General features: G+C 33.7%; 1 protein-coding gene across 1 annotated transcript in view; it reads right to left on the bottom strand.

Moving 5' to 3' along the window:
- Window positions 1–251: 251 nt before the first annotated feature.
- LOC129218438 (uncharacterized) overlaps window positions 252–25,482 on the bottom strand; it is a 61,908-nt gene continuing 36,677 nt past the window's right edge. Inside the window, exons 2-4 of the mRNA XM_054852704.1 lie at window positions 11,611–11,733; window positions 4,943–5,087; window positions 252–941 (exon numbers count right to left, since the gene is read on the bottom strand). Of these exons, the coding sequence (XP_054708679.1) occupies window positions 786–941; window positions 4,943–5,087; window positions 11,611–11,733 (424 nt within the window). The 3' untranslated portion in view covers window positions 252–785. The remainder of the gene's footprint in view (window positions 942–4,942; window positions 5,088–11,610; window positions 11,734–25,482) is intronic.

Below are 25,482 nucleotides of genomic sequence, written 5' to 3'. Positions count from 1 at the left end.
TTGTAATAACTTTCTTACAACAATGTTGTGTTCTCTTTTTGTGTGTAAAATTTCGTTTTATTTTGACATCCTCTTCTAGGTGTGTCGATTTTTTTTTATAGAGTAAATAAGCAAAGATACTCTGATTAATGTCCTACTAAATAAGCTTCATTGCCTTTAAAGGTTAAGAAATTAAATTTCTATTTATATATGCTTTTGACATTTTTAGTCAAATAAAAACAAAAGAGTAAATATGATCCAATAATTCCATGAATTGGAAAAATTTTATTATAAATATATACGTACAAAAGCAAACCATTTTGTTACACAACAGTTTGTCCATTTCCATAACGGACCTCGTTCATATTGAATATAATAAAATCTGACCTTGCCTGATTTAAAATATGCATCTGAGAAAATGCAAGTCGTAAAACAATATATACATTAAGAAGTACTCTTTATCGAAGGTCTTTTTCCTTCTCAAGTTTTACACAATTTATTTGGAAATGTAAATAGGTAAAGTTCACGAAACGCAATCATTTTTTGTCTTTTTTATAACCGAGAGAAGGAAACATTAATTCATCTGTCGAGCAAAATATATTAAAAAAATCATTATTTTTGCCATAACAGATTCTTTTTCGCACATGTCTTTCAGCTCTTGCCATCTGAGAGGAGAGACTTCATGATTAGTTCACTTATAGTCCTTGATGGCATTGTTCGTTCATTATAAAATGATATCACATTTGTTGTAGGAAAGTTTGCGTGATTTATGTACTAATGATGTTACGATGCATTTAAAACATATCTCACAATCTTGTAGAAAGTGATTTATAATGGCCGTAAGTCCACATTTTCTCGTTTTCAGCAGTGTCATCCTTCAAGTTGCTGGTAGATGATGTCATGAGAGACCGCGATGAATTGCGTTTTGCTTGATGCTTCCTTAAATAAGGTTCTATGAAGGCCTGCAAAATAAAACAAATTGTTCTTATGAATTGAACTTCTAAACAAACACTTCTCATCATAATGCTTTCCTTAATTGTACGTGCTACGAAAACAACTAAGATGTGAGACCAGACCCGTCATTTCGAATATTTCAGGGAAGGAGCTTAGATTATTGAGACATAGGTACGACAAGTGGGCGTGGTTGTTGACGGAGGAATCTTCGCAAAGAAAGACCACGTGACTGCGTCCTTCCACGGAAGACTTTTCGCCAGAGCTGCACTAATTCTTGTAGGGATTTGAATAGTCGTCAATTTTAATTTTTTACCTTCTGCCTGAACTGTTTTGGCATATTTTTTTTTCTGTCACCCGCAAGCGCATAGTTTACTGATTCAGGGATAAGTGTTTTTTTTTCTCTCTCAATTTCTACAGTAAGTTGTTGAGTTATGCCGATTTAAAAATGGCTCTTAAAGTTGCGCTCATTGAGAAATAGAGTTAGTATTTCACACACGTTTTCGAAACAAAGTAAATAGCAGCAAAGTAGAGCTCTTTACAATGAATGGAAATTTCTTTATTCTTTTTCTCTTTCTTTTATAGTGCAAGATAGTTTTTTTTACTAATTCATTTACTATTTCCATTTCCTACTGGAAATGAATAAAATATTAAATTTGTGAAAATGATGCTAACAGTTCTAAACGGTAATGTATTTCAAACTATTTTATAGCTGCTCAATAGAATGCCTCGTCTATCTCTCAATGGTCTAAGGGAAGGGGGGGGGCGGCACAGGGTGCATCTAGTATGACTCTGATTAGTTGAGGTACGAATTTGATAAGATTTATCTCTGTTCCAGGTAATAGGGAATTTACATTAGTACAGGGAGTTGGATTACTTTCGTTGTAGAAAAATATTACAACTCAAATCTGTTCTAAATAACGTTTCTTTTCTCACTGAACTCCCTCGAAACAGGTAAACATTGTCAAAGTCATAGCTCAACCAGAAACCCGCTATACTCAATGCAAAAATAGCGAAAAAAAAAAAACACGCCTACTTAAGTGCAAATGCATTAATTTCTTGAAACCAGGAGGAGCAATTGCTTCCTCCTGACACCCCTAAATGACGTTCCCGATGTCAATTCTTCTTCAAAAACTAGAATGAATGATAGAAATTCCTTTTTCAAAGCTATACGTAGTGTCGCATTGACAGCAAAATAAGCATTTATGTATCTAAAACTGCAAAACACAAGTCTGCGTCACATCGTGATGTACACATAAATATATCTCAATTACAGTCGCGAAATGTTGCACAAAATTTATCCGAAACATGGAGTTTCGCACTTTGAAACGGTATTTCAAAATTCGATTTTGTTTCTTTTTCGTTTCAATTTCAAGTAAGGAATGTACGTTCTTTGATAGGACGAAAATTTTCTTCCAGTTTAAATTTCTATTCTATTCGAAAGCTGAAAACTCTATTTTTCTTCATTGCATAAAATTAAACGAATTCGAAGTTTTTAAATCAAGAGTAATAACCTTAAGCACGAACTTCCAAGACTCTCCAATCCAGAGAGTTTGAATTAGCAATTAGTCACGACATGATTAAAAACGCAGCTTCTTTTATCTTGCTTTGGAGCCTCCTCCCCCCCTTTTTTAAAATTTATTTTTTCCATGTTTTTGGAAAAGTCGTTCATCAATTGTTGTCTTTATTCTGTTTTTTTTTAGGAGAGTTGTTCGTAACTTAATGGCATTTTCAATAAATGAAGTGCAATGTGTGTTTATTTTACTAAAAACATTCATAGTGAAGATGATCTGAATAGTCTATTATTCTTCAAAATGGAAACACATTAGTATCACTGAAAACAATTATTGTAAATGTATAGAAAGATTTAAGTCAACACCTGAAGACTCAAAACTAAACACACAAATAAATTATGGCAATCTTGAATGTTAGTTGATATTTACTAAGTACGACGGGATAGTCGAGTGAACTTTTAAAAATAAAAGAAAAAATGTAAGTATTTTTCCTCGAAGTGATAAAAAAAAATCTTAAATACGGCTTTGGAAAAATAAAAAAAAGGAAGGAAGAAATATCAAGCTCCCCTAAAAATAACACGATCATTTCAAAATTTCGCATAAAAGTTCCTTTACAGAAAAGCATGCAAATGGTTACATTTTCAAATCCAATTAATTTTGATTTTGGTCGCATGGTGTTGAACTAGCAATGGTTGCGCATGGATTATAGGATATTAGAGGCTTTCTGGACTGGAAACACCATTTATCAGGATCCCCCCGAAATAGTAGCCGAAAATAACTTTTCTCATTCTTGCCGTGATAGTTACGTTTGTACAAAGATAATAATGCCGTTATGACGTTGTCAAACAGCTTATAGCCAACTTGACGAGTCCGCACGTGGTCACATCATCAGATGCGTGAAGAGAAGTAATCATACCGGACTCTAGTCCGTCACATGCATCTCGAGGACATTGCAGGTGCTTTCAGTATTAGTTATTGCAAGTAACTAAATGCAAAATGAAAGCCCTGGAAAGACAAGGTGCACAAAAGGAAAGAAAGATCAGATGATCGTCCGACATTTCCGAAATGTTTCTACGACATCATTTTCGTCTATATTCAACTTGCTTCGGTCTCTTCCATACCACCCGAGATACTGTTCTACCACCAATTAGGTGAAAATGTTAACATCCACTTTCTTCGTGAAAACAGATGTATCCTATCTGTATCTGTAAGCTGCTCGGGGAAAAAAGCTTGTGCTTCATGTTTTAAATATATTATAAATAAAATGATTCCGTTAAAATAACTTCAAAACGATTAATTCTTTCCCAAGAAATTTTGTTCTTTTTAGAATTATTATGTTTGTAAAAGCCATTCCCAGATATCGAAGCATATAATCAAATTTAATGAACTAAGAACATCTTTTCTCCTGCAGAGGACCGATTAATTCAATTTTCCTTTGCTCTCAATTTTCGCCGAGAACAGTACGTTCCACCGTTTCATGGCGTTTTTTTTTTTTTTTTTAATCGTGTTCATGTAAAAGATTTGTCTGTCGGCGTGTTAGCATCTTTCACAGAGTCAAACACGGTGTCATAGTGTGGACTGATATCCTCTTAAGGCCAGTTTACAGGAAGATAATGCCAGGCATCATACAACTTACATATACTTTGTTTGACCTTGGCTAGAAAATCACTAGACGAGTCGCCTAACGAGCATGTTGGGATATGGTAAGCCACTAGATTTGGTTCATCAATTGTTGAATGACGGACAAAATGTATTTCTGGATGACGTTAGAATTCTTTAGCTCTCCTCTATCGTATAAGCATGCATCGTCGCTAAGGGGAGTGTTATCAACTACGGATTTGAATTAAAAACGTGCAGTTGTTAGCCGTGAATGTGTCATTACGGCCTTAACACAGAACCTATGTACTAATGGTAATACGAAGTTAATTATTAACGATCATGCACGCTTCTAAGAATAACTGGTGGTTTGCCTTTCGCGAGTGATTCTTGTGTACTGGCTAATAACACTCCAGAGCAACGAGGTATCTCTCTCAGAATTTTCTTTGATTCGCGTTTTAGAGTAATTTTCTTTCTTTCTTTTTTAAATTTAAGCCGAGTGTTAATGTTGGGGACATGGGCATTAGGGAAACTCTAGGCTTTGAATAACCGTGTGAAGACAATCTTCAGAATCTAAATAGAATATCTATGGAGTTTATAGCAATTTCCAATCATCACTTGCATGGGCAAGAGGAACTAATGAATCACCGTTACTATAAAATGCAAAAAAATCCCTCTGAGATTCCACAACTCGGCAAACTTGTGCGGTCGACCCTGAACCCACTACTACTCCAGTAAATCGTTTAGTTAGAAACAGATACTTTGGTCATTGGAGCGGCGTGTTAAAGCGTCATGCACGACCAAAGAAGCACGTGGAAAAAGAGTTAGAGAAAAGAGAATTACTGATGCATGGTGTGATAAAAAAATAGTGATGGAAAGAGTAAACAAGGGGACACTCTCACCTGGTTAGTGAGTCGGGTATCCTTGAATTTGTACTTCTTGTAATAGAGCACAATGGATTCTAAGTAAGGGAAAGGAAAGTCATTGAAGTAATACAAGTCATTCATCTTCACGATTGGATAATGTGCAACTTTTTTGTCGGAAGTCCTGCAATAAAGAAAAGATTTTATTCAAATGTTATGCGCATGATCGATCAGATTTTATTCAAATGTTATATATGCGTAAGAGATACCAATGACAAATTATATTAGTTGTATTTATAATATTTGCCGCTGTATATTAAAGTATGTACACTAAATAATATGATTCTTATCATTATCATGTAACGACCATTTTATTTAATCCTATTTTTTTGCCAGCACGTACCATGTGCACGTGTATGTTGCGTTTTATAAATCGTTTCGTTTAAAATTTAATTAACTGTCTTGTAATTCTAAGTCCAAGAAAATTGATTTTCTAGGTTTTTAGATACCAAATAGGTACTGCGAATATGTATATTATTTTCATAAAACGTCATGTTTAAATCAGATAAATTAACAATGATATTAATGCTTTTAAAAGCATGATCTTGATTTAAGCTTTTTTTTTTTTTGGTAATTTCTACAGCGTGGTGACTATTATAATCATACGGTATGACTCTATTAGTGTTGATTTTATTACTTAGGAAGACCACTCATGAGGTGTAAGAAAACTTTTTACAAATCTCATAGCAATATTTGTTACGCCCATAGGGGATGATCACCAAAATGTATGAGGTCCTAGTTCATGGAGCCTGTTTGTAGAGTTTGTGGAATATGTTCCTATCCTAAATGTATATTGTTTTCAGGAACTGTACCGAAAATTTATGTAGCAAATTTTGAGTAGTTTTATGATTTATAAGAAAGATATCATCTGATAATCATTATCTTTCACATCATCTAATAATTACTTCAATTAGCTATAATATTAGAGAATACGAAATTGTATGTGTAAAAATTAATAGATAACGCCTCTTGAGCTTTTGCAAGTTGTTCAAAATGTCTCAAAACTATAGTGACAGTGGGAGCTTGCTAATCAAGCGTTTGAAGAAGTAGTGCATAGTCCTATAATAGATTTAACCAAGTCTAGTTGATATTTAGCGGATACAGAAATAGCTTTTGGAGGGGTACTAGAAAGTGAAAAAGGGCTCTCTCCCTCGGAACATTCTTTATACTAAAAGTTCCCAAGAGGTTCTTTCAAAATGGTTTTTTACCATCAATCCTTTAAAACCAATTCACCGACTTTAAAGTACAGAAATATCACGTAGGGAAATGTGAGGCACAGTGAAATAGTTAAGATAACTTACTTTTTTTCAAACTGGACAAATTGGAAATTTGTTCCGAAATTTACGGTACATAAAGAAAGAACAATAAATTAAAAAAAAAAAAAACTTGCACTGAAACGTTATTTTTGATTTTGGCAGTAAAATTGCAACTACAAAAAAGGGTGGAAATTTTTCCCTTCTTTTTTCATGGGGCAAGTGAAAAACAAAATATTTTTCAAATGAAATATTTTCTATTCGATTATGAAATATATTTTTGATCAAATGAATGAGTAAATAAAAGAATGAATGAATAAATGAAAAGAAAATGAAACAATAGATGAATAAATAAATATCTGGGAAAAAATTATGTAAAGCAGGTAAAGTTTTAGATCACAACCTTTATTTCACATACTTTTAAAATGTCTCAGACTCTGTTGCCCTGTCAAATAAAATTGGATTTTTATAAATGTTATTGATCTGAACAATAATTAGTCTTATTTCGGATTCCATTTACTAGAAGCCTCTTCCAAAGTGATAATTTTACTGCGTCAGTAAACTGAGATTTCTATTATATCAAAAGTGCAATATATACGGGGCAATTTTAGTGCCTTAAAGTATTGCTTTCCAACCGAATCAAGATTAAGGATTACGCTAAATAATTTTTCCTTCTTGAATCAGTTCTAAACGAATAGTATGAAGTTTTAATTGAAAACTAGGTGTTGTAGAAACATATCCAAGAAACGATGGATACATTGATTTTTTTTTTTTAAATTATGACACATTAAAATGAAATTATTCTATTTTTTGGAAACTAGGGCATGGCAGCTAAATCTGTTCCAATCTCTTACACAAGATAAGAAAAGCCACTATGTTTTCAAAACAATATAAAAGTAAATCTTCGTGCCAATTAATCATGTAACGTGCAATACTCAAAAATAGAATGAAAATGCGACAGGAAACTTCGTTGGCAGTCATCCAACACACAGATTATTATTCCAACATGCACGGCTTCAGTAGATAGTATAAATTCATCAAAATTCAACGCGGGTTTGCGACCTTCGTGACTTTTGAGAGCAGACGGCGATGACTTGTTAGGTCAGCTTTATTTTGTTCCCCTACACCACCAAACAGTGCTGGAGGCAAACCTTCATTGCTTTCGGTGTCAACTGTCGAGATTCCTGAGATTCCGACAGTTCTGATATTTTATGACATTTTGGCACTTTTTTGCATGACTCGCCAATAGTAGCAGGTTGGGGAAAAGTCCAGATAGACGTTTTTCTTGTTATTGTGGCCACCCGCAGGAGAAAACTTTTCCTAGGTGAAGGATAGTGAAGGCGATTACAATAGCAATATTTTAATTAGTAGGAGGTACAAATGCAGGGATACCTACCTGGGGGGGGGGGGGTCATGGCGCAGACTTCGCCATCGAAATTTTTAGGGGGGGGGGGGGTCTTTTGATGGACATTTTTCTGTTTTTTAAGGAGGGAAGGGTTCTTGTTTTTGAGGGGGTCTTAGCTATATCTGGGGTGGGGGGCGTGGCGGGGATGCCCTTGCCCTTAAGGGGATGGGCACCCCTGATAAATATGTGCATTTGTTTTCGCTGCAGGCATAAATGCGACAGTCTCATCGTTTATCACTTTTTTTTTTCATTTCTGACAAATCTTATACAATATGAGGCAGTGAGAAGCAAAAGGATGTAAGTAGTAAAATTAAAAAAATGTAGATAACCAGTACAAATAGTAAAGGAACCTCTCCTCTGTCTTGGGGTAAGAGATAGTACTAGTAGCCCTGGTAGGTGCTGCTATGCAGCATGATTTAGAAAAACTTTTCAATGAAAGCTTACCTAGGATGCTATCTTTAAACGCGTTTTACTCAAAACTTGATAATGTCTACTTGCACCCCTTTGCTTCTCACTGCCTGAATTGTAAGTGACAGTATATTTGTGAGGATAACTTGAGGAAATAATGGTGGGGCATATGTATAGATATTTAATTCTCTTTGGGTGGCATTAACACTTTCACTCAATCTTAAGCTCCATAGACCAGCCCGAGTATATTTGGGCTTTGTTAACCGAGAGGATTAATATATCGTCGCTTCAGAGCAATAGTAAGATATCTTAGAGTTATTTCTGGGATTAGATATCTTACCGTTGCTCTGAGGCGACGACATACTCACATTAAGGGCTGTCAAGAGCCAAGGTGGGCCCTTTCTTTATTGTCAGTTAAGCGGAAGCAAGGGCTGCGGAGTCGGGCAGATTTTGGGGTAAAGGAGTCGGAGTCGAGAGTCGAAAGCTTTAAAATTCCAAGAGCCGAAAGAAGTTTATTTCTCTCCAAGTTCTCAACTCTGTCAGGGCTTCGAAGTAAGAGTCGGAGTCAGACTGATTTTGGGATAAAGGAGTCGGAGTCAGATGTCGAAAGTTGTAAAATTCCAAGCGTAGGAGTCGATCATTTTCTGATTCCGTAACTCTGCCAGGGCCGCAGAGTTACTTTCGGAGTCGGACTGATTTTATGGTAAAGGAGTCGGAGTCGAAGGTTTTGAAATTCCAAGAGCCGGAATTGATCATTTTCCCTCCAACTCCGCAACTTCCATTATAGCTGAAGCAGCAACTTTCACAATGTCGTGAAGGGCACATTAATATATTGAAACGTATGGATGTTTAATGAAGATAATATTATCTATGAAGCATCGAGAAACAAAACGGTGTAAGTGACAAAAATGAAATTTTCAGAGATAACAAGTGCAGACGATTGGAGAAATAGCAGTCTATTTTGTCTGGCAAGTTAGTGGTAGCTTTAGAATATGCTGTTATCCAGCGTAATTTACGAAGACTACTAATGATAAATGAAAGCTCCCATTTGATTCGAACTATGCACGTGTTTACTGAAAAAATATTTGTTGTCATGGCGCCTTAAATGCATCTAAAAAATGTTGTATGCCAAAATATTTTTTGTGAGAGTTTTTTTTTTTTTTTTTTTCAAATTCAGACATTTTTTGTGAAAATAGTGTTTGGGTGCTTCGCGATTTTCTTTAATAACTACAAATTCCTTTTTTATGCATGATTTTTTTTTTTTTTTGAAGAATCGAATTTTCGCACCATCTTTACGTTTTCTTTCTTTTATCAAGTTTCTATAAATTTAAAGAAAATTTAAAATTTCTTTATGGGGAGATAATTTAATGAAGCATGATGATTTCTTTATTTTTACTGACAGCGATCTTACATGGTTCATTAGATTTTAACAACCACGCATTTCTTTATGCAGATTTTAAACCTTCGTCTCCCCCTTCTCCAGACCATCAAACATTCCACTCTTTTTTCTTTTTTTTTTTTTATTCGTGAGAAAAGGCAAATGATATCAAACAACGTTCAGTACACCATAATAACATGATACCAAAAAAAAAAGCAAGATAAGAAAAATTAAGCAACCAAATGATGTCTTTTAAAATTGCAAATGCAAGCATGTCGATTCGAATAGAACAAGGCTGCGGAGTCGGAAGGAAAATGACTCTGACTTCGACTCTCGGAATTTAAAAGCATTCATTTCTCACTCCTTTACCCCAAAATCAGTCTGACTCAGACTCTCACTCTGCAGCAGAGTAGCGGAATCGGAAAATGATCGACTCCTATTCTAGGAATTTTAAAGTTTCCTACTTCAGATTTATTTGCCCCAAAATCAGTGTCCGCAACCCCGAGGAAAATACTTTTTAACATCTTGAGGATTATTTATGGTCTACATTCCGATAGAGAATTCCTTCTCCAACAAGAAAAGCAAAAAACTAATAAAAAAAGCAGAAAACTTAAAAAAAGCAAAAAATTTAAAAAAAGAATAGGCCTTCCTTCTACCACTGTCCCCTACCATTATTCGTATTCAGAAGCGACATAAAAGATAAGTGGAATCTTCCATTTTGATCTAATAACATTCAAAGTTAATGGATAAACGGGTTGGTCCAATTTGTATTCCTGATCAAACACTTTCATATGCTAAGTATGTGGAATTCTATTCTTTTTATTTTCCTTTAGATGGCTACTAAATTCTTGTCGCATGTTTTATCACTTATGTAAAGCTATTAAATGTCTTTGATGAACTTTACAATTGGAAGAAGCAGAAGTTGAAACTAATTTTCATGATAAAAGATCACGAATCATTTTCAAAGGATATGCTGCGGTTTGATATATGAGAACGTTCAACTTGTTTTTATTGCATTCTTCACATTTCTTTAGAGGGAAATATTTACTATATTATATCACTATAGCAAAGGCGATTTCAGAAGTTAAGATTTTCTTTACTATTTACATTCAGCTATAAGTTTTAAATGAACGCTTAATCTTTTTCTAGACGTTTCTATTCTTTTCAGGAATGTCAAATAAGTTGTTTTAATAATTGCAAAGAAAAAAAAAATGCATCCAGGGATAACTGAAACTTTTGCGATATTTAGGATATTTGCTTTTTAATTTAATAATGATAAAAATAAATTATAGCATTAACTATAAAACAGCAAACAAGATAAATTAAGGCGTTGAGTGATAATGACTGAGAAAGAATTTGAAAAATCAAATTAGCATTGCGAGGGGCGCCCGCGAAGAGGGAAGGGGGGGGGGAAGAATGGGGAAAATTGAGGCATTGAACTTTTCAGAGGGAGTTGTTTTGACAGATTTTTTTTTTCTTTTGAGGGGAGTGCTCCGTAGCATTTGAGAGCGTGCGCCAGCGTTACCAGGGGGGAAAGAATTGGTTATACCTGGCACTAAATTACAGATGGTTTCAACGCAAAATAATCAATTGCTTTTACCAGCAATAATAAGGACTGCAGAATGTTGTGATTTGTTAAGCGTATCGAGGTGTAATATTTTCATACTCATGTTTGAAGTCAAAAACGTTCAATCGACTGATAAGATTAATAAGTTTTTTTAAATATAAATAAAAATACTATGTAAATGCTGACGAAAAAAAATAACTGATTAAAAATTTTTTGTAATAAACGTTGAATGTTTAGTGTCTGGCAAATATAGTTCAAAGAGAAAGCATCCGAAAGTCCCTCCCAAAGATGTTAATGACAAAAGTTTTAATTTATCAGAATCCGTATTTTTTTTTTTTTTTTTTTTTTTTTGACAAATTCACTTATAGTTTTGCATGTTGAACTACAATACCAATAACCAACGACTGTTTTAAGAAAGAATACGCATAGGACATTTTCCCATCCTCCCTCATAACAATTTAGAAAAATAATAACAAAACACAACAATTGACATTCATCTGATACACTGCCAGCTTCCACCAAGCGCCACAGTGATAAATTGCTGCAAACGAATCAATATTTGAAACCTAATCAACTGTCATCATTGAAATAATGATTAGATGTGCAGTTGACTAAAACATCGAACACTAAACTTACTTGAAAGCTAAATATGTTTTCTGTTTTTCCACGTCTTCATATAAAATGTAGGTTCCAGTTCTTTGAGATTCGTCTTCCAAAATATTGTCAACTTCACTGTGAGTTAATACCACTGCCTCCAATCTAGGAATAAAACAAGATAGTTATTTAAAAATAGTGCTTCTAACGTTCTATAAATCCTTGACATACACTGACGTCTCGGAGACACCAAAAAGTCTGTAATGGCACATGAAATGCTTGACATCTTCCCAGGTAGCACAATTAACGCTTAAATGTTTCATAAACGTTTTAAAATGGTTGCTACAACGTTAACAACCATTTTACAACGTTTATGAAACGAAATGTGCTGCTTAGGTTGGAGAGTAAGCCAATGGCACTTGAAATGAATGACATATTCCAGTCGTCGCTTAAAGTTAAAGTATCCTGAATAGTGATCATAACTGTAAGTGATTTTATTGGTATGTTGAAGGTCAATGTATCACAAAGTAGCATTTGAATTATGGCTATAGTAGAAACGGCCGTTCCATCAAGATGATGTAGCTACCTAAAGCACCATAAAAAAATCACACAGTTTCTGACCAGAAATGGCTTTACAGTGATTTTTTTTATAGTTTTTACTTTTCTCCACACCAAAAAAGAAAAAAGAAAAAATAAATGTTTGGAAAAAAAAATACTGTAGTGCCATTTCTGATTAAAAAAAAAAAAAAAACTGCGTGATATTTTACTGTACTTTAGGCAGCTCTCCCACACGTCTATCGAGCGATTTCTTTATGTTTTCAATAATTTATTAAAACCTCGAAGGGAAAGGGTTTTGAGTACGTAGAAATAGTCAAGGGAAAACAGCTATACACTGTAACGGTAATTGGTTTTTAAGAATGTACGCTAAAAAGTAAATAAATAAATAAAAATTTAAAAATATATATAAAGAAACTTCTTACGAGGAAAAAATATTATTTTAAATAATAAACGTGTCAGTAAACGCTTTTTGTTTTTATTTTGGCATCTTCTTGAACATTTATTACCATTTTAGTGCTTCATCAAAATTTGATTATTATGTTATTCTTTATTGTGGTGCCGATTATTCTTTATTGTTGACATTTAGCGAATCGTAAATGTTTAGTCATGAAGAAGAAGAGACAATTTTTCACTATCTTGGATGACTGCAGTTATTTGCAAAACAGATTCTCTCTGTTGATCTAATGGTGTTTTCATGTTTGGAAATTTTGACATTAAAAAGTTTATTAAAATAGATTAATTTCATTCATGTAGTGTGTAAAATATCACTAAAATAATTAGATTTAGTCATCTAGTTCTTGAGTTTATTAGTTTCTTTAATTTTGTTTTTATTTTCAAGTGAACTTATCTTGATCCCATTTTAACCCTTTAAATAGCAAAATAATTAACGGATGGCGTGTTCTTGAAACATAGAGACTGTGAATATTTTTTCTAAAATTAAAATTCAATTCTGATGTTAGGATAGATTATTAAAAGAAAATACGAACATTTATGTGATAAAGTTCATTGAGAGAGGACACGTAAACTAATTTCCTTCATGAGTTAAGATTTAAATTTGAATACATTTCATTAATTGAAAGTATATTACCACTATGGAATTAATTCTTTAGGAACTTGATGAAATGATCATGATTAATATTTTAAAAAGTAAACAAAAATAAATAAATAAAAATCTGATACAAAAATTATCAACCTGCTTTTTATAGCCCTTTAAGCATCAGGTATCAAAAAAACTTCATTCAATTTGTCATTTAGCCCCCCCCCCCCGAAAACTAAATTTCAAACCAATTCTTTTCTAACCGCACCCTGTCTGTGCAAAATAAGAAATTTTTTTTAATAGTAGTAAATGCATTTGATGTAATTGACTCCTGTGCAAAAAATGGGTTGATCAGTTCATGGAAATCAGGTTTCTGTTTATGAATGAATGTCGTGTCACTAATCAATAAATCATCTGTTAAAGAGACCACATTTCACAGATTCGACATCCATCAATACGATAAGATTTTACCGATAATGTGAAAATCAGATAAAAAAATCAGAAATTAATCGATTTCCACATGATGGCTTGCTTTAAAGATGCAACAAAATTAAAAGTTCACATTTAACCATGACTACTTTGGGTTAAAACCGGACATTTTGTCCGGCACTTAAACAGCTCATATATTTCATTAAAAATAGTAATTTGAATGAACAAAATTTTGCTGCCAGAGAAATCCCAAACGTAGCGTAATCTCCTAAGAAAACTATCTTGTCATTACCTTTTAAAATCTTTATTTTTTAATTTAACGATGTATGGAGCTATCAAGTACGAGGCAAAATGGCGGCTTTTTCGTGGAATGACTTCTTTGATTTTTTATTGTAAGGGGATAAAAAGACTATCGGGTAGTGGAACCTAGATTATCCGTTTCCACATTTACAGACTTCCTCTCTTATTCGTCAGTAACAAACAGCAGAGCAATTACTCGTGCTCATTTTGGTCAAAAAAAAAAAAAAATAATAATAATAATAATAATAATAATAATTTGAATTTTGACATCTTGAATTCAAATTATGTTTTTTGCAATCACGAGTGTGTGTATGTAGGCGTGTGTGTTTGTGTGTGGGGGTATGTGTGTTTGTGTGTAGGGGTATGTGTATGTGTGTGTAGGCATTTGTGCTTGTGTCTGTGTGCTGGCATAAGTGTGTGGGTAGTTGTGTATATGAATGTGTGTGTGGGGGGATGTGTATGTGTGTGTAGGCATATGTGTTTGTGTCTGTGTGCAGGCATGAATGTGTGGGTAGTTGTGTGTATGTGTTTGTGTATGTGTGTAGGTGTTTGTGTGTGTGTGCGTGCGTGTGTGTGTAGTTGTGTATGTATGCGCGTGTGTGTAGGACATGGATGCAACCTGGAGACGGCTTTCGCTAGAGGAGCAGCATCGTGAGGACCCGGCCGACGGTGATGCTGCGGAGGATGGCGGTGGGAAAATAAAATCAAAGGACATCAAAACAGTCAAGTGAGAACAATAAGCAATCGTGATTGCTCAAAAAAAAAAAAATATGTACTCATAAACTAATGGTGTGTTTTTCATTGTAATTAAATTTTTGAGCAATCAAAAATTGTTTGTTGTTTTCTTTGAAGCGAAAGAAAACAATACAACTCGTCAAAACACGCGTTTATATCATGCGTGGCGAACTAAATTCGTAAAAGCTGAATCAAGAAGAAAAACTATTTTCCATGTCTGTTAATAAATATTACCATCTGTTTTTCGCAAATAGAAATTGTCCCCCTGAAGAATACTAAAAACTCCAAAAAGCAGAAAGGAGGGATGCAGAGGAGAAACGATGGTCATATTTGATTTCAGGAGGTCCTTTTGCAGAAGAATCAGCAGAATAGTGTCAGAAGCATATTGAAGTTTCTTTCTCATTTTTTTGCCGAGCAGTGTAATCATATGATTTTGTGAAACAGTTTCTATTTTCTTTTAACCTCACAAGAATATATTTAATGGTAAATATTTTTCTTATCTTTGAGAAACTTAAGACTACATGAAATGTTTGAAGGAAAAAAAAAAAAAAAAAAAAAACGCCATTTGAAAAATATTCTTTAATAATGAAAGCATTTAGTTTCTATTTGATTTAGCACAGCTCAAATTTTGTGCCACTCGAAAGCTTTACTGAATTTGATCAAAATTACTCTCTTAGAAAGTTGGAATAATCTCTTACATAAATTTTTTAAGTATATTCTCCGACTTTCTTCCTTCCTTCAGATTACGTAAATGCATAAAACAAGTAACGTCTCAGAAATTTTCTATTCAAGGTTAAATTCTTCCTATGCAGAACTAGACAAGTTCATCATTCATGTTGCTAGGATCTTTGTCTCGTAACTCAACATTATTTACGTGCTCCTGCTATTTAGGATTGCACACCATATCTTCTAAAATTAGAGGACTGTATTTACAATGCAGTATCTCTTTTACAGATAAGTCAACTGTTAATAGAAGGGCTTGAGCACTTCGATAACACCGTGACATCCTCATCATTGATAATATACGCTTTTGTTTTATTATTTTCACGCTGAAAGTCTTAATACTGGAGAAATAGAAACGAAAGTACTGAAACTGGCATATTTTATGCACTATTTACCTTTTCTCTATTTTTATTGTTGTTACATTGTTTCATTATATGAATACACTTGATAGTTTATTTAAAAGTTTAAAGTTTATTCTGGCAACACTTTACTGTTTCTTATATATATATATATATATATATATATATATATATATATATATATATATATATATATGTATGAATATTTTAAATGTGATAGAAGGCAGTGTCCGTGTCAGTTAAAATTTCAAGTTACAAGCTTCTTCTTGTGAGTGTGTTTTTTGGAAAAAATTAACGATTCTATATATAATACTAGGGTACTCAAGTAGCCATATCATGCATTGAATGCATGCCACGCCGCATCCAAGCCGTGATAGCAGCAAAAGGCAGAGATACTAAATATTACATATTTATTTTTTTACCTATTTTAAATGAACATTAAAATGTGTTCAAATAATAAAACTATGTAACAACAATTAAAATACAGAAAAGTTTGTTTGGGTATAATCATTTGGTCAACCTCTGTATCAAAACGACACTTAATTTGATGATGCTAAACAGAACGAGTATGCAAAACATGTTACAAAGTATATTTGGAAAAAAAAAAAAAAAAAACCTGAATACATTAATGCTTGCCTCTTTACTGTGTGTTATTTTTTTTAAAATTAAATAACAAACAGAGAGCCTAGTTTATGTTATACGCAGTAGTGGTTACAGAATTGTTTTTAAGTTTGACTTTGAAAGAAATGATAATTGCAACAATAAATTACAAAATTCAAGCTTCCTTCTGGATATTCTCGCTGATATTATTTTTGAATTTAAAATTTAGGAGACTCTTCAGAAATGAGACTCAATACTTATTTCAGCGTGACAAGACTTCTGTAAGAAACATGGGAAGAATAATAGTATATCACCATGAAAACTCATCTATGAAACAGAAGAAAATTGCAAAAACCCAATTAGTTTCAGAAGCCATGGTATCATGTGTTAAGAAGTCTTTGAAGTTTGGTTCATACAACGCGTTGTATTAATAATAATTACATATTATTTAGCAAATGCAAACAAATTGCAAATTATCAGTTACTTGCGGTCATTTGTTTATAAGCAACGAGGAAATATTCGTACATCTAAAAACAGATTGGATACAGGAATCAGAAGTAAAGTTTTGAGTAACACTAGTGCTAAGTTTAAATTATAAAAAAGCTTTTATAAAGTAACTTTTTTTGATGAATGTGCTAATACAAGGGTGTCCACCTAGAAGGGGGGGGGGGTCGGAGGTCATAGGCGCAGACTGCGCCATTGAACTTTTTAAGGGGAGGGGTCTTTCGAGGGGTATTTACTCATTGCGATATCTAGGGGGATGCGCCCTTGCTCTTTGGCGGGTGGGCATCCCTGGGCTAATAGCAGCACCTATCGGAACGACCACTTGCATCTCACAGCAGCAAAACAAATAGTTCCTTCAATAATTTGCAATCATTATCTTCAAATTTCTATTTTGCCAAACGTTTTTACTCTTTTCCTCCTTGCTGCAAAAGGAGCTTAAGATAATCTGTTGCTGCTGAAGTTTGCATGCTTACAAATCGACTAAGGCCATATATATTTTCTCCATATAAGCCAATAAAATATTCAAAAGAAAATGTTTGAGCAAACCAGGGGCCCAGCAAGGGGCAGTTGGAAAATCCCCTCCATATTCATTGGTTTTAACATATACTGCCAATCCTTCATATGGTATTTTATATGCATGGAAGGACTGTTATCACTCCCATCTTCGAAGGTAAATTCTGGCTGCGTTAATGGAGCCAAAAATAGGATCGTTTACAACTGTATACTTTTTCAGACATTTCGACAAAAAAAAAAAAAAAGCCCGTACGTATACCGCTATTTTCATTATTTAGTTTGAAAAAAAGTAGCTTAGTGTGACGAATCATAGAAGAATGCATAGTTCATTTACGAATAATTACTTTTCAATTGCTATTCTCCTAAGAATTAAAAAAAAAAAAGAAAGAAAGTCATTTTTTTTCAAGTCCAAAAAATCAGAAGAAAAAAAAAATAAGTAAAAAATCGAAAATGATAGGAGCACCTGTTGGGTAGAACCGACAAACAAGAATAAATCTAGAACAAAATAAAACATTATCTTTTCATGAGTGTTATTTAATCAGGCGCTGCCATATTTTTACACCAATCCACATCGGTAACTGCTATTCAAATGAACTTCATGCCTCTCAAAGGCTTTTATGTGTTATGAACTCATTGCTTTGCTCAAATTTGATTTATTTCTGGACATTGTTTAATGGGTTGCTTTTCCTCTTTTATCTGTTTACATTTTTATCAGTAAAGAGAATGTATCAGCTACAGTAAAAGAGGAAAGTGAAAATAAAAGTTACAACTTTAGCGAACCAATTATCGGAAAAGGAAGGCAATTTTTCTTCATTTTAGAATTTAAGCAAATTACTTTCTGACTCAAAAAAAAAAAAAAAAAAAAAAAAGAGTTTCACTCGTATTGACACATGCTTCATTGTTATTCCTTTATACTTTTTCCGTCTGATATTAGTCGCTACGTTTAGGTTTTATCCCTAACTAGCTGTTATACATGAATACATAAAATACCCCGCCAGCTCAGTCATTCAATCATGGATGGAATGACTGAGCTGGCGGTGTATTTTATGTATTTCTGCCTTAGCCCTGGCTATAGTGCGGTAACATACTGAAAAAATATATGAATGTGTTTGGACTAAATATTGAAGTTGATGATTTAATGATTTTGTTTACACATTTTTCAGGTATGTCAGGGTGCTATACAATCAGTCAAAAATATTATCTAACTAGGCCTCCTTCTTTCCTTAAATCTATAGCATATAGCTTTTCTCCGCATTGGTTTCAAAAACTCAGAGTTCGCACACTCTTACGCCACGCCTCATTTTGTAAGAACTCTGGCAAGCACCAGAACACCAGAAAGTAATAGATGAGTCCTTGCAAAGAGGGGCGTGGCTTATGAGTGCGAACCCTGGATTTTGAAACTAATTTGGTTCGGATTTAATGAGGGAAGGAGATAATGCTTGGAAAGCAACTGTTGTCGATAGACAGCATAGCACCCTGAAATCTCTGGAAAATGTTTGAATAGAAAAATGAAATCATTAGTTTTTATGTTTAATACGAAGGCATCAAGTGTAGCGAAGGGACAAAGTTTGTAACCTAAATGTAGCGACTAGTTTGGGACTGAGTTAGCATATTGTTGCCTCAGAGCAACAATAAGATATCTTAGTGTTATTTCCTGGATTTTTGGCATATCATTCCGTCATATCTTGTTGTTGCTCTGAGGCGCGATATGCGAAAAACTAGTTGAATTGCCCGACGTTGCACGGTATACCTCGAAAATAGAAGTTGTGTGAAGAGACGCATGTTCAAAAATCTAGGTTTAAATTTAGAAGAAAGTAAAAATTCCCCTTCAACGTGTAGAAAAGAGCAATTTCGTGACTAAAAATTTAAATTTACACCTCTTTCGATTTTTTTAAACTTACAAAAATTTAGTCATCGTTATTTTTCGGCGTAAACATTCCGTTTCACAGATTTTCTGGAAAAACCGCCCTAATTGTTCACCCCTTCTCGATTGGGGTGAAAAAAAAAACTATGTGAATAATTATAGTATTTCTTAATGAATCATTAAATATTCCTGACATTCATAAAAATTATGTTTCTATCTGTCTCATTCAAACTTGTTCTGTGTCAGATTAAGCTCATTTTCTTTATTTTTAATCCTCTCTGCTGTAACATCATTTATATTTTTGTTTTAGCTTTTCTGAGTGGAATAAAAACTGCAAAAACGAAAAAAAAAAGTTTTTGACCAAATATAAATTGTTACAATTAGTTAAAGTTACTTTCAGTTTTACATTTCAACCAATTATGTACACATTGGGCAAAATTTATGAATTATTTAATTAGCAATGAAGCAGTAAATAATGTAATACAGTAAAACCTATGAAGTTGACCACCCTTGTAAGTTGACCACTAAAGTAGTGCACCGCAAGTGGTCAACTTACACAGGTTTCACTGTAGCATAAATTAAAATTTTTCGGAGCAGAAATATTTATTTTATTATAAACTTTACTTAATGTCCCACATAAATTTCAGAAATGATCAAACAAAATGAGAAAACATCAAAACTATCAAAAAATTGGAATAATTTTTAAATAGTTTTAATTTTAAAACATTAATTATATGTTTGTTAATCTGCAATCGCTCTCTTAATCCGTTGCTGAGAATTCCTGTTTTTTTCTTGTGTTTTTCCTGTTTATGGTTTTACCTGTTTTGGCTTTTCTTTTCTCTTCCAGATCTCTCTGGCGGATTTTTTCAAGTTTTTATGCTGGGCCGAAGTAGGTCGTAATTTTTAGGTTAGGAGATATTTTACTATTGTGACATTTTAAAATATTAACAGAAACGAGAAGTACAACATGCTACTACATAAAGTATTGAATAGTGTTCAGAAATAGGTACTTAACAACTCATAGCTGGTATAGAACTGCTTCTAAATGGGAAAGTCTGAGAGGTTATAAAGACACATGTTAGCAGAAGGAACACAAAACCAGTAATGTTGCTTCTTGTGGAGAGCTATCAAACTACGTGGTATAAATTACTGAGTACTTGATACTGCTCTCTAATAGATTCTGTCCAAATATATTTAAACATTGCTTCCTGAAGGTTTACAGAGAAAGTTTTATCTTTTTCTCAGTTTGAGCCAAAGAAGGACCTTAGGGTCAAAGTAGCCCGCGTTTACGGTATATTAAAATTTTATTTGACTTATGAATACTCTGAAAAAATTTAAAATAAATCTAAGTAATTCGAGTCAACTATCAAAATATTACTCTCATACCGCAATTTCGGTGGGATAGTAGCCAAAGGGGGCCAGGGAGGGGCAACTGCCCCTCCCTAGAGGAGAACCTTTAATCAACACTCTTCTCCCTAATGTCACCAAAGATAATTTAAAATTGCATTTTTCGGACTCCAGTTTCAAAAATTTCTGGAAGAAAACCGCTTGACTATCTTTTCCCCTCTTACCTGACTAAAAAATATATAAAAGGTTTTCTTAGGACTTATATTGCCAACCTGGCATGAGAATCCCCCTCCCCCGTTTCTTTTGTACAACGTTGCTTCTGAAAATTACGGAAACTCCCAATGTCCGACCCTTTCCCCTTACGTTCACAAGATAACCCAAAATTGTGATTTTAGAGTCGCAATATCGACAAGTTTCTAGGGAGAGCCCTTGTGTCTCTTCCGCCAATATCCCCGAAGAAAGACAAAATAAAATGCATTCCAGCCGTAAATTTCGTAAATTCCGAGGAAGAGTTCCCCATCCCTTTCCTGAACATTTCAACATATAGCTTAAAGTTGTGTTTCTAAAACTGTCAAACTTTTCTCACTGTCAAAAAGTTTCTCAGAAAAAGTTCTTAAATTCTGACTTGACTTCTAACGACACCAAAGTTCTCCTAAAATGCGTTTTTAGAACTTCAACTCCAAAAGTTTTACAGAGAGAGCCCTTGAATCTTTTCCATTCCCTTAACGTCCTCGATCATCAAGCGTTTTTATAGCTTTAATTTCGAAAATGTTCTGAGGAGAAGATTTAACGCCCAAGATTTGATGTCACCACTAAGCTAACCTAAAATGGACTTCAACTTCGAATAAATATTAGGAAGGGAACTCCAACAAATTTCGGTAGGAATTAAAATAAATTTATCTGGAGGTGGACCCTGAAACTTTTCCCCAACCACCTCTATCACCAGTAAAGACAGACTAAAACCACGTTTGTAAAACTTGGATCCGCAAAAATTCCCGATTCACCACCCCGTCTTCCCTTTGATGTTACCAAGAGATTAAATTTTTTTGGGCGTATAACGTTTGGTATCTACCTTTTCTGAAAGCAAGATATTGAAAATAAAGAATTTTTCAATTTTAATTTGCATGTAGTAACTTTTCAATTTACCTTTTTCGTAAAAAATTAAAACCTGAATAGGAATTGGAAGGAAGGTGGGTAAGGGCGGCAGTTAAAGTCTTTGTTTCGCGAAGCAAAAATCATAGATACTGCATTGGGGCTGAAGGAGGGGGAGGGGGGGATTAAAACCCATCAGCGTCTATGCTTGCCCCTACCTCACGGCAATCGTGGCTACGCCCATAGGGGGAAGGGGTACTCTTCTTGCATTTGGAACCTATGCGTCTGTAATATACTTCCCTCAGTTTTAGAACTTAGAAAAGAAGAATAAAACACAAAAACAAAACCCATTAATTTTCTAGATATTGTATTAAAAGTTTATTCCGAACCGCATATTTGATGAAATTGAAAGGAACTTGTTTCTCATTGTTTTTTTAGAGTTAATCTAAAACTTAGCTTTTGTTATTTAATGGAAAGCCAAATGAAAGAAAAATAAATAAAACCCATCACTGTCTCCACAAAAACAATGTAAAGAAAAAGAACAACGAATAATTATTTGTTCTTGGACTGATTCAAGGTGAAATATTTTGTTTTCTCTGAAGAAGGGTAGTGACATCGGATTTCGATTCCTCAAAGCAATTTTCTGAATAATCCTGAAATGGAAAAGTTGTGAAGGTCAAAACCATGTGTATGGCATACTGACTGGAGAGATCGTTTTATGCTATCAGAAAAATTATTAGCACGGATTCCAAATAGTAGTTACAGAACTTAAGCTGTAAAAGTGAAATTGTGGTGAAAAGTGTTAAGTTTTCAACTATCGATTTCATTTGTAGTTTATTAGATAAATTTCATCAGGGCTAAATTTTCATGGGCGCACACACTGTTATAACCAGAGGTTCCAGACGAGTGAATATATTCCCCCTAAGGTGAAAGCATGGTGACCAAGGGTGCCATACTGGCCAGGAAGTAAAGCAGAGGTGCGAAAGTAGCAGACAGAGTAAGTACAGCTTTTGATCACTTTGTAGCTTTTAGGGCTTTCAAACATAGTTAAAAGTACGTTTAATGCTTTTCAGTTACAGTTAGTCCGTTACGATTCCGTAGTACCGTTAGTTGTTTATTTTCAGGTTACCATTACCTATCGTGAAAATTCCATCATTCACACAAAACGCTACTAAATGTATCTATCATTATTTTCTTGAGTACTCGATAAGCAACATTTAATCACCGAAATAGTAACCGCAATGATATTTTCAATAACCAACAAGTGAGAACCGAAATAAAAATGATTCTTGTGTATCGTGTAGCGAGCGCAAAAAATAAAAAAGAAATCTCTCTCCGTCTATCTTTTTCTTTTGCTTTTTCGTTCAAGTGTTTGAATCATTTCCTGTTAGCGGTTATTCGATAGTGTTGGGAGTTTCTTTAAATTTTTAACTGTCGAAAAATTTTATGCGCATTTTATTTTATTGTTATTTTGATTGAAATGTTGAACGTTTGAGAAACGATTTTGTTTTATCGTAACTTTAATATCCCAGAATATTTTTGGCTGTTCATGTAAATAATTCATAAGTACATCTACACTTTACTTTCGATGCGGTTATTTCTCACAAATGATCATTAACTTAACTATGATTATTCAAATAATTACTCGTCTTTAACTTTAAATATATTTGTGACAACTCTTTGATACCAAATAAAGTCTGTAGATATTTATTGTTTTATTCATCTTTAATATTACTTTGTAAAAAAAAAAAAAAAAAACTCATCAGTACGCAGAATTTTTTCACAAGTTTTTTACCGCCCCGAGAGTTATTATAATTATTATTATTTATTTTATTTATTTTTAAGAAAAGGATAAAAATTTCACAGGTTCGCAATGTTTTTCATTTGTTTTTACCGACCCGTGGGTCAAAAGAGGTTGAGAAACACTGATGTAGAGAACGATCAGATGAATTAAAGCAATGAGCACTTCTTAACGATGTTGAAAACTCTGAAATATGGTCAAATGCTGTAATTACAAGTTTTAATCATTTCCAGTACTGAATTCATGCAATGTGAAAAGTGTGCAAAACATAGACTATCATGAATCAAAACAAAACTATTAAAAAAAGAAAAATACACAACTGTATTCAAAAACGCACACAATACGGGGGAGGGGGGGGGGAGGATCTACAGTAAGGGTGCCATTTCTCTCTCCGAAGGTTCATTCTTTTCACCCTGGCTGCCTACTTTTTGAAAGGTGCCTGTTTTTCACCCTAGTTAGAGGTGAAATTTCGGCTCCGTATTGGGTGCCGCTGGTGAACAAGCGTTTCACCCCTGAAAGGTGCCGAATGCAACCTGTAGTTTTAACAGTGCACGGGAGCTTAACTTCCTCACTTTTTTTCAGTTTTACGTGAATTTTCTCAAAATTAGTGGAATTCGGACGATTTACCCATTAGAATAAGTTCTGAAGACTATAGGATTTCCGCGCTTCTTACGTTAGAAATCAAGCCTTTAGTTTCCTGCATAATACACGGATTCAAAGTAGTAGTTGCAGAACTTAAATTGTGGAAGTGACATTGTAGTGAAGTGGTACGTTTTCTACTATCGATTTCGTTTATAGTCATTTGATAAGTTTCCTCAGGGTATAATTTGCATGGGAGCGAGAACGGGAGCTTCGCTTCCTCACTTCTTTTAATTTTATGTGGATTTTCTCAAAATTGGGGGAATTTAGCCTATTTCCACATTAAAATAAGTTCTGTAGGCCTCCCGAGCTTCTTTCGTTAGAAATTAAACCCTTAATTTCCTGCATAATATAGTGTCCAACAGATATTGTTATAATATCAGACTATTTTTTAATTTAATTTTTGATTTCATTAAAGAACTATGTACAGCTTCTGACAAGAAATAGCAAAATCATTAGATATAATGTTAAAGTTTAAATGCACTGGGACGAAGCCAAAGCTTTGAGTCATGAACAATCTATGTAAATAAAACAAAGAATATATATGTGTGCATGTTCCCTATATAAATCCACAGTTTACGTTGGATCACGACCAAATTTGGCAGGGACGTATTTGGGCACCCGAGAAGGAAATAGGGAACGCCAAAAAAAGAACCGTTCCGATCGAATTTTAATTTTAGGACCCGAAAATGGTGTTTTTCTATAATATGAGGGCGAAAAAATACTAGCAATAATTAGAATAAAATGTTCACGGAAACCCCTGATTTTTTTTTTTTTTTTGCATCAGATAAAATTTTTAACTAATTTCAAGCTAAAATGTACAGTGGCTCCCAAAAGTCTTCGTACACCTATGACTTTCAACAAAATAGGCCCCAATCCATTAATTAGAATTAATATTTCGGAATAGGTATTTAATTATAAGATCCATGATCAATTTTAAACAAATCTGCGTGAAAATTTTTTAAAAAATATTAAAACTTAATTTTTTAAAAATCAAAACCAAAAAGTGCCGGAAATTATATCTCACAAAAGTCTTCGTACACTTTATAAAATGTCTATATATTATTGAATAATCTAACTTTTGATTAAGTTATTAATTAGTAGAATATCATACAGTATTCATAACACCTTTTAAACGCCTGGGAATAGATTTCGTTCTTTTTCTTTCTTTCTTTTTTTGCGTAATTTCTGAGCAAGTGTTCTACCACACTTCGAGTCTTACTGTTTCTAGTTCTATTTTCGTTTTAAAGCCCTATTTTCGTAATCATGCTTCCAGATATCTCTAAATACGTTACATTAAGTTAAAATCTGAAGATTGAGGGGGTATTTTCTAAACTTTAGGACAATTTTCGAGGCACTAGACGCAAACGTTGAAAACTTTATGCTTCTTATCGTTATCTTGATAAAAAAAACA

This window comes from Uloborus diversus, chromosome 3 (genome assembly GCF_026930045.1).
Source record: "Uloborus diversus isolate 005 chromosome 3, Udiv.v.3.1, whole genome shotgun sequence".
NCBI lineage: Eukaryota > Metazoa > Arthropoda > Arachnida > Araneae > Uloboridae > Uloborus > Uloborus diversus.
This window is presented reverse-complemented; position numbering and strand designations above follow the sequence as displayed.